General features: G+C 35.8%; 1 protein-coding gene across 1 annotated transcript; it reads left to right on the plus strand.

Moving 5' to 3' along the window:
* The first annotated feature begins 1,258 nt into the window (after nt 1-1,258).
* Nucleotides 1,259-5,811, plus strand: LOC149954461 (F-box only protein 31-like). The gene is made up of 9 exons (XM_090169910.1): nt 1,259-1,462; nt 1,826-1,888; nt 2,170-2,246; nt 2,581-2,745; nt 3,203-3,283; nt 3,539-3,648; nt 4,053-4,212; nt 4,912-5,144; nt 5,489-5,811. The coding sequence occupies exons 1-9, from the start codon at nt 1,306-1,308 to the stop codon at nt 5,655-5,657; spliced, it is 1,215 nt and encodes a 404-aa protein (XP_090026036.1). The 5' UTR covers nt 1,259-1,305; the 3' UTR covers nt 5,658-5,811.
* The last annotated feature ends 8,825 nt before the right edge of the window (nt 5,812-14,636 follow it).

Below are 14,636 nucleotides of genomic sequence, written 5' to 3' on the forward strand. Positions count from 1 at the left end.
ACCTTTATTATTGCCAATTTTGTTCAAGTCGGGCGAAATTTAGACCTATATGAGCTATGAAATTGGTGTTCGTACGGGGACCCCGACCCCGACCCCGACCCCGAAAGTCGGGGATCCCCGACTTTTGTCCCCGTCCCCGACCCCGACCCCGACTGTCGCAAACTAAGTCGGGGTTTTCCATTTTTCGGGGTTATGTTTTTGTAGTGTAATTTTAAATTTTCGCGCCAACGCACCCCGCTAAAATCCTAAAAATATATAGGTTCCTTCTCTCCCCTTTTTTCGTGGGCGACAATAGAATGATCCGAATGACCTTCGGCTGATGCCGCTGAAGTAGTTCTCGCTCGACGCTTAACTCCGACTTGAGTAGCTTTTTTAAATTTTAGTTTCACTTTCATAATTTCCGTTGTTTCGGGCTCTCTCAGTCTCAGCTAAGGAGTTACAACGTTTGTAAATAACTTGTGAATTTATGAAACAATTTACTTAAACAATTGCCTAAGCTATAGTAAAATTGGGTTATTTTTATAATTTTTCTATTCATAATAAACTCAAAGAATTTTCCATCCCCGACCCCGACTTGTTTTTCGCGGGGTTAGACCCACCCCGACCCCGACCCCGACCCCGACTTTATTTTGTCCCCGTACGAACACTATATGAAATTTCCCAAAAAGGAGACGTTGCACTACCCATTCAATTTGCCATGGCAACCGAAATTGTTTTGACCAACCATGGTTAGGTGAGAGGGCTATCATTTTTCAACCATCTCCCTAAAAAAACCCAACAAATGTAATCCTGGATACGCCCTTGGCACGCACAGACCGATTGGACCTGACCCCATTTCCATTTTCATCAAAAAACAATTGATAAAATCTAATATGATAAAAATAATAAAAATAAATATACTATCAAAATTATATCATTCGAGAAACAAGGACTTTGATCAAAATTTACATTTTTTAATACATGGACCATATAACAAGGTGAAATGTTTGAAGAGGTATACCTTTTAAATGTTTTTTTATTTAAAACACCAACGTACAATATCTATTCCATCCGCCAAAAACACCTACAATACCTATTCCATACGCTACTTTCAAAAAACGTAGGCTTGAGCATGCTGAAACTAAGCGTGAAAGATAACATTAAGTCACGCCTCTCTCTAAATCACGCTTTACCATTGGCTGAGACGAGTCCGGAGTCGTCGAAGAATTATTGGTTCGTGATAATCGAATGTGTAATGATGACGAGCTTCGTAATGATATTAACGTAAAGCATGTCGGATTCTGTAGGAACTTTACCGTGATAATTATGGAGAAAATGAATATAGAGGATCTTCCGCAAGAAATTTTGATGCACGTGTGTTCTTTTCTCGAGGCATACGACATTCGATGTCTGTCGTTGGTTTCCCGAAAATTCAAAGATACCACGGATTTCGAAGGGATTTGGAGAAGACTGTGTTATACGGGTATGTCGTTGCACTCGTGACTAATTAAAACTCTTTATAAACATAAGAATATTGTTACAGAACACACAATTTATTATTTAATTGTTGTAAAATGTATCGCAAGTATAATTACAGCTAATAAAGATGTCGTTGCACTCGTGACTGATTAAAACTCATTAAAAACGACCAAATATTAGTTCATTAAATATATTTCTATGTCGAACTAATATTATGGCTAGGCTGAACAGTTTCCATCTTCACGCATTCGGTAACTGTCGTTGCGTTGTAGGTGCATTATTTCTCTTTTTTTCATAAATTTCAGACTACAACATTGAACTTGGCAGCAATGAAAAGCGTTTTGTTACTTTTTTTTATTAATTTCAGACTACAACATTGAACTTGGCAGCAATGAAAAGCGTTTTAGCGCCAGAAATCTCTACACGAAAAGTACGTATTACCACAAATATAAATTATATTCTAGAGGTATCTATATCCAATATAAGATTATCGGTAATGTTATTCACTTGAAACAGGGTTGTTCCGATATAAATTTCGCTAGATTTTAAGCGTGCTGATTAACGAAGAACCAATAGTAACTCTCAAACTCGTTATTGTACCCTAAAATGTTTTGAAGTAAATCTTCCAAAAGCTTTCCAAACTATTTGAGCAAGAATTCTTATCGTCTTTACGTAGCCTAGTCGCTCAAAATAATACTTTTAATTTTATAGTATTGCATCCGTATGGATTTATCATTGGACTTTGGCAGCCCTCGGTGAAATATTTCGGTGGTCTTCTGGAAATTCAGGTAAGACTCAAAAATAGGGTGAAAAGTTAGTAGGTGCTTCTATTCGTACTAAACCACCTAATGCTCAATTCGAGCTTGCCTAGCTTAATTGGATGTGATTAGTTGAAATTCAACTTAACTAGAGGAAACACTCCTATCGTAGTATTATACCAAAGTGTAGATTTGGCGGAGTTTGAAATGGAGATTTGAAAAAACCAAACTACCCCTCAATTTTCAAAAACTGTTATAGTCTCTTTAAAAAGGGTGCATTGAAACATTAAACAATGGACGTACACCCAACAAGGCAACATTGTCTAGTTACGCTCATAATTTGTGTCACTTTTCCTTACCTTAGTACGAACCGGGCCTTCTGGTGGCCATGGAGCTGTACGCTCCGTATTTCTTGGGCTGCGGACATCCTCTGAAAAGTAAAAAGCTCTTCTCGGTCGGCTTTGATTCGGACGGAGAACGAGTCTTGATTCTGACCTCTGCCGGAAAGGAGGCCAAAATTCGAATTCTGGTAAATCGAAACTCTCATTTGAACTTTTTTAGTTGCGCCAAGAACTTACGTAACTGCCCTCTGTGGCTAAATCACTAGGATTCGGTGGGTAGTTGTGAAATGCTCGCAGATATTTATAATAAACCAGGATACACGAAGTAGAAAAGGGCGATTGAACAACGTTCCACTCTATTTCGTCGTCGTGTACCCTGTTGTACAAAATAGTAACAGACCATCGTACAGTATCTAGTTATTCAAATATATAAACTACGGTTAATAAAAAATACCTGTCCGTGTAATGTTGGTGACTACAATGTAATTAAATCATCGTTAATTCATTATTATTCATATCGGCATTTTACTGCAAACCGTAAAAAAACGGTGAACAAACTACGTAGAAATCTCAAATATTCTTCACCTCCACTAGTGAACTACTGATAAGCATAGTTATGGTTATGTTCCGTATTATCGTTTTTAGAAAAGAAACGACCTAAATGCTTTTGAAGTTTCCCTTTTGAAATCTGAAAACCCATTTCCAAACTTAACAAGCCAAGAGGAGGTAAAGTTTGTATTCTACAGAACCATTTTCTACTTGCAAGCAGGCTTGATGAGACGGGGCCCGTACAACCTGGGGCCCGGGTTTGAAGAAAAGAAGTTCACTTTTCCCTGTAAACTGGTTGCTATGAACAGATATATAGGAGCTCTTGAGGCCCAGAATTGTTTTCCAGGGGCCCGGGCCCGCTCTCGGCGGACCTGCTTATAAAACGTTAGGCCGTTCTGATATACCCCTACCAAAATTCCTCGATTTGAATAGGAATTCCATAAGTGGCTGAGAGATCAAGGCTACGGACCTTTGGCCCTAGGTTACGACCCGGAAATTGACAACCCAGCTGAGCTTCGGAACAAGTTCAAGGCTAACTATTGGTATGCAAAATATAGAATAGTAAAGAAACTAATTTTCGCTAGGGTATAAAAGAGGTTTTACATCATAAAAACTTTGTTTCGCGCCATTTTGAACAAACCATGAGTTCATTTATTTCATTAAAGTTTGTTAGTAGGCATATTTGTCTTATTGCAAGAAAATACCATTTATTTAATTTGGTATTTTCTAAATAGTCGGCCAGTTAATCTACGTAAAGATAGTATTTTTTAAAACTATAATCCGATAGATTTCCCAAAATTGCGTCCTCCAATGGCGGACATATCGAGGCGAAATGGTAATGGCCATGTTTTGGCGCGAAACAGTCTATTACGCCAAATAGCTTTGTTAAAACATAAGAAAGCTTGTAGATTCTAATTGCTGTTATAATTTCGTTATTGGCATCCAGGAATTCGTGCACTTTCAGCAGAATCAGAGTGCCTCGTAAGAAACCAATTTACCCGATACAACCAGGGCTCTTCAAAGCGAATTACAGCGTCTACGGCCCGGAACTCATAATGCTCACGTACAACGAAGACGAAACCAACGCCACAGCCTTGAAAATCACGGTTGGTTATGCCAGATGGGTAACTTAAAACGTACTAGTCGCCCGTTTAGAGAAGTGATAAATTTTAACTGTACTCCAATTAAAACACTAACCCTATCTGTCGCTTTAACCTTCTCGACTGACATAAGCCTTCTCTTCCTAAATTAATTGACTTTAGAACATCTAGATACAGTTTAAAGCTTTGCCAAAGGTAGTGTCTGGGTTACTATTTAACTTTTATATTTTCAATTCCTAAATTTAACTTTTCTGTAACTGACTATTCGTATTTCCGCGAAAATTGAAAAGAAAATGTTTGTGTCCGATACGAAACAGCGTGATACATAGGTGGGCTGGCGGCGGAGTACTTTCGCCTCGCGGCCAGAGGAGCCGGGTACGATCGCAGCTTTTAACTCCTTCTGGCTTGAGCTTACTAGTTAATTGGTTTCTTCTCTAGTTCTTTCCATAATAAATTAATGCGGTAAGTGAAGGAAGCTGTTGGCTTCATGGCATGAAGGGCTTGCCACCATCCTCCTACGCCGTATAACCAGGCATTCTTATATTAATGACATTAAACTTGGGTCTAAGATAACTTCCTGGGTATTATTACAAAAATCCTCCGGTTTTCCTAGCGTAATACCTACCCCTTTCAGCCGGTAGTAATAATAATAATTATCAGCTGGTATGCCTTTAATAATCTTCATACATTTTTGGTTTGACCCAGGGCGATATAAACGTGCCTGCCGGAAATGTGACCTTTTTGGCATACCTCAACCACCCTCTGCATGACATCACTTGGGAAGATCAAGAGAGCTGTGAATCTTTGAATCTGGTTAAAGCCGAAAATGTTCCCTACGTCCACGAGGACTTCACAAACACGCCTCCTGGGGTCTTCCGAGTTCCAGACGACGTCTCTCACGAGTTTGAAGAGCCCCTCCCAGAAAACAGCATTGGAAGGTAGCTGTTTCATTATCAGTCTAAAAATCATATTTCATTAGTCTACCAGCGAGAGAACTAGACTTTGGTGCCTAGGACTATTAAGAGAAACCCTCTCATTAGCCTAGAGCTCAGGAGAACGGGTCGGAGGAAAGGCCCTGTGCTAGAGAGATTGAGAACAAGCCAAGGGATATTGGCCAAATTTTATCTCCGGACCTAATAGAAAGCTACTGTAAGAATACCATACTTACGGTCATTGTAGAACTGGTTCTCAGTAAAAACTTAACTTGCGCAAAATAATGACTACTAGGAAATCTAAAAAAACACTTAAATATGGTTTTAATTACTGTCTTTTATTTTTGCAGGTTTCAAGGTCTTTGCCAGCTTATGGAAGAGGACAATCAGAATCCTTACTTTTCGCCGGGACATTGGGTGATATTGGACCATAACACATTCGTCTTCTTTTTCCTGGAACTTAACTGGATGAACATTTACTACAGGGTGACGGATCCGCCATTCGCAAAATACATCTAAATCTAAAGTTTCAGTTTTTAAATGTTATTTAATTGTTGCTGAAACAAACATGTGATAGAACTAACACTAATAGTTTTAATTATAATTTATACTAATAGTACTTTATTATTTTTGTACTGCAAGGGCTTTTAGTTATAGTTAAAAACCTTTTTATATTCGTTTAATAAATGTTCTTACGAAAAAACCTAATTATTATAAAATATTACTATTTCTTGTATTGATCTATCCATGACGCATTCGACTCAGGGTGAAATGTACCATCGGGAACAACAGCAAACACGGCTCAATTCGGTGAAATCAAATTTAGGGGGCAACTGCCCCCTCCTGTCCCCCTTGCCCACTAAAAACTGTGTTGTCCACCCCGCATCGCTGCGGACTCATCGGATCCTCAAAGTAGACATCAAAATAGAATTTTTAGGCCACATTGCAAGTTGGGACGAATTTTGCCGCTGGAGAGCTCTTTTTGGGCCTCTTTTACCCGTAATAAATTGCTGCTGTTGCTGGAAATGTTAAAAACACAGCAACTCAGCTAGATTTAGCTTATATATGGCCATTCTATGATTTAATGGTAGTACAATGAAACTAAACGTCTTCTATCGTTTGCTGTTTGGCGCTATAGTTGTTACAATGGTAACTGTAGAGCTGATTGTTTTTCGTAGTTCCTGTAGGAGGTGGGTAAATGCTTTTCGTCACCGGAACGAGTCTGTGCGGCGTTAAGGCGCTAGTTTCTTTGAGATAGTGCAGGAGAATCAATAGTCGGGTCGCAAAAAAATTTAAGACTTTATTTTAAGCGATTTTCATGTCCAAGATTCGGTATTGTGGATGCCTAGCGAGATTATTCTTACTGTCCACAATTATTGTCTGGAAGTACTTCCATTAATTTTAATGTATCGGCGTTGGTGTACAGTACAGAGATATCCATACGGATTTGTTGCTACTGTGAACTTCAGCGAGAAACGTATTAGAATCCCGTCATTTAACGAAAGTTAGTCGACTGTAGATAAGAAACTGTACTGTAATGAGTTAGTGTACCATTTTTGACATGGAAGGCCAACTGATCAGCTCGTATCCAGTTTCCCGGAAAAATGCAAAAATCAAACTTTGTCCGTCTTCGAGTTAACGTTGTTTTTCGCAATTTACTCAAGAAATAATAAACCATTTCTTATGGGAACTTTATTTAAATCTCATTATTTATACGTAATTAAGTATTTTAACTAAAAATTATGATTATCGCAATTAATTTAATTGCAGATTAATAGTAATTATCATTTAACCTGGTAAGCCTTTGCTTCGTAGGGAAAATTAGTCCGTAGAACCCGATCATATATTCTAGGTAAAAAATAACGTATTTAGATAATTTAGTAGTACCAGAAAGAATTTTGTATAAAGTGAAATTTTGTTTAAAGTTAATTTTGTTTTATCTCTTCCATAAGTTTTTTTTACCAAGCTGATTTTTTACAGAGTTAAAAAAATGAATCATTGAATTTTGATTTAGGTGTATCCATCTAGCATTGTGTAAATAATTTTGGGAATTTTTATTACAGTAATGAAGTATGGTAAATATTTGAATAATTTTTCATAACAATAAACGTTCTGGGCATTCAAACTCAATCCTCTATGACTCTATGTAAAGGCGTCTTAATTATTCAAAAGCTTAACGAGTGAGTAGACTGAAATTATTGTTATTTGAGGATTAGTTATCAGCAGTAGTGTACGAGCCATACCGTTGTTAGGTAGTATACAGCCAGAACAGGGCTGGAGAGACCCACCATTCAAGTACTGTTGATAAATGTTTGCCTTTGTGACTATAAATTACACGTTTGCCTTCGTGAATATAAATTACACTTTGCCTCGGTGAATATAAATTACAAATGGTTGGTTTTTAATTTGAAAGCTCGGCAGAGTTGGAAAAGTAAACGATTCAAAGCTCCTCACAAATCATGCTATGCTTCCCATAAACACTATCTCATCAAAGGTCTGTTTTTGATTGGAAGTTTTACCAAAATTAGCATATTTAACTTGCTTACTAGAACCAGTTATACACCTATTATCTTGTTATCTAAGTCTTAATGGGAAATTAAAACTCAATTTGACATAACCAATTATCATCAGTTCCCAATGTTAAGTAAAATATTTAAAATAATATTCAATGTATTAAATTTCATTCAATAATATTAAAATGTCTGTTCAAAATATTTAAAATTAAACCTATTATAGGCAGTCGAGCGCTCTACCACAGAACCAACGATAACTTCAAGCTATATTGCAAATAAGACACTCATTGTAAGCATAATAGTTAACAAAATCTTGAATTTTTTTACGAATGAAATTGTGAAGGCCTAATGTGGTTTTTTTACGAAAAAATTATAAAGATTTAATCTTGTTTAATATAATAAGTTGCTTTATTTCAATTTGGTACTTTTGTTTAGTGTTTTTTTAATGAATGGAGTTAAAGATTTTTTTCTTCTATTATTTGACGTTTTATTTTAATGAATGGAGTTTAAGATTGTTTCTTCTATTATTCGACGTTTTATTTTTGCGGTTGTATATTTGTTTTATCTTTTATTCTTTTAAAATTATTTACTTCTTCCGCAAAATGGTTCATTTTTTGGAGGAACCTTTTTACTTATTTTTTGTGTATTAATGTTTTGAGAACCTTTACGTTTGGGAAAGGATAATTTTTGACGGAACCTTCAAAGTGTATACGTCGCATTTTCAAAAAATTTAATGGTCAAATCTTGTTTTAGCGCAGTCAGCAGATAAGATAAAGGGTAGAACCCGTTAGTTTTTTGTAATTTATTTAGTTTTTTCAGTCGTATATTTTATCTATTAGGTTTAGCGTATTGGTTTTCAAGCTTAATAATTCATTTATTAACAACATATCGAGTTGGTCTGGTTTTCAACTCGGTCGTAATTTATTTTAAACGTTTTCTCGGCTGATTAAGATGTCTAATGCAGTTTATCAATTGGGCTCGTTTGTGTTTATTTATAAAGAACCCTAACTATTCCCTCTACGGTCATTTATTGATATACGTTTAGTCAAGTGGCTTTCTGTGCTTTGTGAATGGTAAGTTTTTCACTTCTTGTTAATAAGTTTTTTGTCGGTGTGGATATTTGGATATCTACGATTCCTAATGCAGTCATTGATATCCTGGGTGTGCGAGTCATTATATGATATTGGAAATTGGACGGTTTTGGTCTTTTTCATGCGGTATGTGTCACAACGTCAACAGGTTCCGACAGTCTACGAGTCGTCCACTACCAGATATCTACGGTATCTTGATCGGGCGAACGTTGAAATAAAATGAGCGTTAACTATGCGGCAAGTATTTCGTAAGCGACAAAAATACAAATACCCTCTGTAGATATTTCTTTCATTAAAATTGGCTTCGTATTATATTTAACTGCTAAACTTGTACCGTAAATAGGGTTAAAGTCAATTGTGCATTGTTTTAGTACGTCTAACTCACTGTTGTAACTACTTAATTTATAAAATTCTGAACAAATTAATCTCGGTTGTTTCGTCTCAATTATTTTAATTCAAATTAAAATTTTATACCGGGCGGGATTGACCCGGGATTACGTTATTAGTAAATAACTCTGAATTGGGGAGATATAACTTTGAGGGTCATCTCGAGAAATTAATACCGCTAGTTGTATTTTAATTTTGACTGTGTTGAGCTTTTGGGCGGTATTGTTGGCTGTAATTATCATTTTTTCGTGTGAAGTGGTTTAAAGAAGGTTTTCTGTGTTGTTATATCGTAAGCCAAAAAAAAATACAAATACCCTCTGTAGATATTTCTTTTATTAAAGTTTGCTTCGTATTACATTTAACTGATAAAATTATTCTGTAAATAGGGCTAAATTCAATTGTGCGTTGTTCTAGTTCGTCTAACTCACTGTTGTAACTACTTAATTTATAATATTCTGAACAAATTAATCTCGGTTGTTTCGTTTCAATTATTTTAATTCAAATTAAAATTTTATACCGGGCGGGATTGAACCGGGATTACGTTATTAGTAAATAACTCTGAATTGGGGAGATATATAACTTAGAGGGTCATCTCGAGAAATTAATACCACTAGGGACAATGCTTCCGAGGAGAGGTATATTTTGGCTTGCCAACTTGTTTTATTTGTTATTTTTTGATACTCTAATATTTTAAACTGGATATAGTGTAACGTTAATTCTGCGTATTTCGAATGTAGTGATGTGGAGGGTATTTTTACGTTTTATTAGGATCAGTTTTTTTAATTTTTAATATCTTTCGTTTTATTTGTATTTTATTTAGTTTTTTTAGTCGTATATTTTTATCGAGTTGTATACATCGTGCCCTTACACTTATGTTGGTCTGGTTTTTAACTGGGTCGTCATTACTTCGTTATTTATTTTAAACGTTTTCTCGACTGATTAAGATGTTTAATTTGAAATAAAATGAGCGTTAAAGATGCGGAAAGTATTTCGTAAGCGAGAAAAATACAAATACCCTCTCTAGATATTTCTTTCATTAAAATTGGCTTCGTATTATATTTAACTGGTAAACTTGTACCGTAAATAGGGTTAAATTCAATTGTGCATTGTTTTTGTACGTCTAACTCGCTGTTGTAACTACTTAATTTATAATATTCTGAATAAATTATACTCGGTTGTTTCGTCTCAATTATTTTAATTATAATTAAAATTTTATACCGGGCGGGATTGAACCGGGATTATGTTTTTAGTAAATAACTCGGAATTGCGGAGATATATCTTTAAAAGTCATCTCGAAAAATTAATACCGCTAGGGACAATTCTTCCGAGGAGAGGGATATTTTGGCTTGCCAACTTGTTGGAATTATTTTAAAAAGCAAAATATATTTCTAAAATAATTTCCATAAATTTTTCCTCACCTTTTATATATTATAAAACCCTTTGCTTTTGAGCCTTGAAACTAACAGTAAACTGAAAAAAAATTAATTGTAAAGGATTACGTGTAAAATGACCGCATTTAAATTGCTGAGCCTCGTTATAGAAACTAAACTAGTAAAAAAGTCATAAATAAAAGGGATTTGCAATCAATTTAATCAAGAAAGTTATTAAAGTTAACAAAAATAGCAAACGTCTATACAGGGCTTCCACATTTGATATCTAAAATTATCCTCTTGCGATAATTTCAAAAATTGGCGTTTTTTGCCTAGAAATTTCCATTTTTTAATATAGATATTCAGACTAATTCTGAAAATGAATCCAACTTTAAGGTTTTATTTATTACAAAATTACTTACATTTGAATAGTTTTGCAAAAACATATCCTCAAAAGTTGCTTAGAATATTTAGATCGTGACTTTCATTACTTTTAATAATCACCCTTTATTAAATATCCATCGCTTTTCCCGTTTTCCCTCTTAAATTGCATTATTCCCTTTTAGCGTTTTTAAAGGTTGAAAAATTCCGGAAAAAGAAAAAATTTCCTCGCATATGGAAGCTCTGCATCTATTGCATTGAAAATCAATGCCAGAAATAAGTGTTTCAAAAATATGGTGCCTTATTAACCAAAATAACTTCGAATTTTTTATCCCACAGCCCTATTTTATATCCATGGCGGCCGATTTTAAAATTCATTTTAAATATTTCCATTTAAATATACATAATTCTGAACTAAAACACGCGTACTCCTTTACAATTTAAAATTTCTCAGTTTACTGTTACAGTTTCAAGGCTCAAATTTAAGGAAAAGTTTTTAAAAGGAGAGGAAAAATTTATGGAAATTATTTTAGAAATATAATTTGCTTTTTAAAATAATTCCAAAAAATAACTCTTTAATTCTAAAACATTTCCAATATCTGTGCCTTCATTGATCCCAACTACCCCTGAAATCAACCTTCCAACTGCTTTGATAAAAGCATTTTTTTATTTAATATATGTTTACCCCACCCAAAACCTGAAATTTTAGCCTGTTGTCCCGAAAGCATTTTTTTGGCTCCGTAGTACGTTGATGAAAAATGCACAAATACTAAAATTAAACTACAATCTGTTAAAAACTGTGCTAAGAAGTTTTTTTTTCATTTTTAACTATTTCCGGAACTACTCATTTCCAGAAGTCCGCGATATTTTTTTTTGATTCAGCAACCCACAATTAATAATATTCCTTAATTTCTATTTTTTAAAAGTGATATCTCCTATTCGATAATCATACCAACCGCACAGTTGTATTATGAGAGTTGAGCGTAAAATACCATAGTTTAAGATGAATGCACTAAATCTTTATAGGGTCATTAGACCTTAGTTCCAAACATGAAAGATATACAACTTAAATACTAGCATACCATGGAAATTACTTAGACCACTTAATATAAATTTAATACAGGTTACTCTTTTTTCCTTTCTGAATGTTAATTACTTTTTATACTCTTGATACCTGAGCCAAGCCTGGCTCATTGTCTTTACATCGTATTTTTATTTATTTGTACTTTGATCTTCAGGACACAGTACTTAATACGTTTAGAGTAAATTCCAAAAATCATGTTACTCTTACAGTTCTGATGAGCTTCGGAATGTCTTCTCTTTTGATTTCTGTCAGCTCACGAAACACCGCCCTAAACACTTAAACATTCACTTTCCACTTGGAAATCACAAGAGAAAAACAACGTCCAAATATTCAGTTTTATGATTCCGGTTTTAAGGAATGAGGGCAATCAGTCTTTTCGGTGCAAGACTAAATCTCATCATCCGACACGTGTAAAGATGACCTCGAACAGAACTCATCACCTGTTAGATAAAAAAAGGTGTCAATCAGCCAAGAGCATAGATGCATGGTTTGAGTAGCAGCGGTGAATTAGATATCCTGAAATGTAACTAAGAACATATGTTCTTAGTTACATTTCAGGATATCTAATTCACCGCTGCTACTCAAACCATGCATCTATGCTCTTCTTGCATAAGTCAACTCAAAAAAGACAATCCAATTGTTGGCCGAACAAATCTGCTCTCTTACTTTAAAGCGTTCAAAACATCAAAATGTTTTTCTTCGGCAGCCTCAACGTAATAACTGCTAATTTCTTCAAATTTGTAACGGAGACAAATTAACTCTCTGTCGTTAATTTCAATTGATTTGGAAGTGATATCCCATATTCGATAATCGTACCGTGCTGTTATCCCGAACTTAATAAATTTCGTCTACAAACGGTGGCAGAGGTGGGCAAAAGATGTGATTACTCTCGAACGTGTGCGTGTTCAAGTTGTTAATAGCTGCTTGATTTTCGAGCAAACGCGCTGAAGACCAGAGTCGCCCCCAGCTACCTCTAAAAGAGCGTGTTCCAGGAGAGCTAGAAGTATCTCGCTCTGGGCCGGGTCGATCTCGCTTCGCAGGGCGTGTTCTCTCTAAGCGAAGAGACGCTTGGTTCTCTCAGATTCGCTTACGGCCCGGCGAGCGAGCTTACAGGGCATAGTTACTTTGAAGTTGTTTTCTATAATAAATAGGAAACTCGCTCGTCGGTGTGGCGTATTTTAGAGAGCATGATACTACCATGAAACAAAAAGCTACTTTTGAAACAACAGTAGAAATGATTCACCATAGCCACGGTGTTGACCGTGCGCGAGATGGTAGTCGGCCATGGCAGAATATCTCACGGTTCTCAAGGTAAATCATTTTTACTACTGCTTGGTGGTTCATGGTAGTACCATGCCATACAAAATACGCCACAACCACGAGCTAGCTTCCTATTAATTAGAAAAAACAACCACAAAAGTAACTATTTCCTATACTATTGCCTTTTCAAATCGCGCTCTGTGTCGTGACTTATTAAATACATGGGGCGCTAAACCGAAAAAAATCTAAATAACATTTCTAGAATTACTTAAAACTTTCCTATCAATATTAGCAATTCCTTTTTGTTTTACAATATTTTTCGGCAATACGTGTGGAAGAGAGAGAAAAGAAGTTAGTCCGAGAGCCGATGTCTCGAAATATACCTCATGGAGAACATGAACAAGATGTAACGGACATTTCCTTACACACAATAACGCTGATTTGTTAAGAATACAGTCCGACATAATATATTCACCCTGTACACACCAAAAAGCACCAAACATAAAAAATAATCACAGCCCGATATAGAACATTCACTCTGTTCAAAAAATCGTATCAAATGAGACTGCTCGATTGCTATACAGTTCAACACAAACCATTCTCCCTATATAAAAATTCACACCAAAAAGTCTCAAACATAGTTAATAATCACAGCCCGATATAAAACATTCACCCTGTCCTAAAACTTGCAGCTGGAAGTACTCCTCACAGTCAGACTTTAAACATTCACCCTGTATAAAGAGTCCCAAACAGAGTTTATAATCACAGACCAAATAAAATGCATTAACGTGATTCGCTAATTGCGTAACCACGCGTGATATTCGTGAATATTCGTGTGATATTTGTGGGCAAACGACGTTTCAATAAAATTCTTATCGAGTGCCGTTGACAATTCCTCTATTACAAGAGGGGTGAGGCTAACAATTCCTCTATTACAAGAGGGGTGAGGCTAACAATTCCTCTATTACAAAATGGATGAGGCTAACAACTCCTCCTTTACAAGAGGGGTGAGGCTAAAAATTCCTCTATTACAAGAGCGGTGAGGCTAACAAGTCCTCTATTACAAGAGGGGTGAGGCTAACAATTCCTCTATTACAAAATTGGTGAGGCTAACAACTCCTCGATGACAAGAGGGGTGAGGCTAACAATTCCTCTATTACTAGAGCGGTGAGGCTAACAATTCCTCTATTACAAAAGGGGTGAGGCTTACAATTCCTCTATTACAAGAGGGTTGAGGCTAACAATTCCTCTATTACAAGAGGGGTGAGGCTAACAATTCTTCTATGACAAGAGGGGTGAGGCTAACAATTCCTCTATTACTAGAGCGGTGAGGCTAACAATTCCTCTATTACAAGAGGGGTGAGGCTAACAATTCTTCTATTACGAGATGGGTGAGGCTAACAATAACTCCT

This window comes from Leiobunum rupestre, chromosome 3 (assembly GCF_980474605.1).
Source record: "Leiobunum rupestre chromosome 3, qqLeiRupe1.1.hap1, whole genome shotgun sequence".
Lineage (NCBI taxonomy): Eukaryota > Metazoa > Arthropoda > Arachnida > Opiliones > Sclerosomatidae > Leiobunum > Leiobunum rupestre.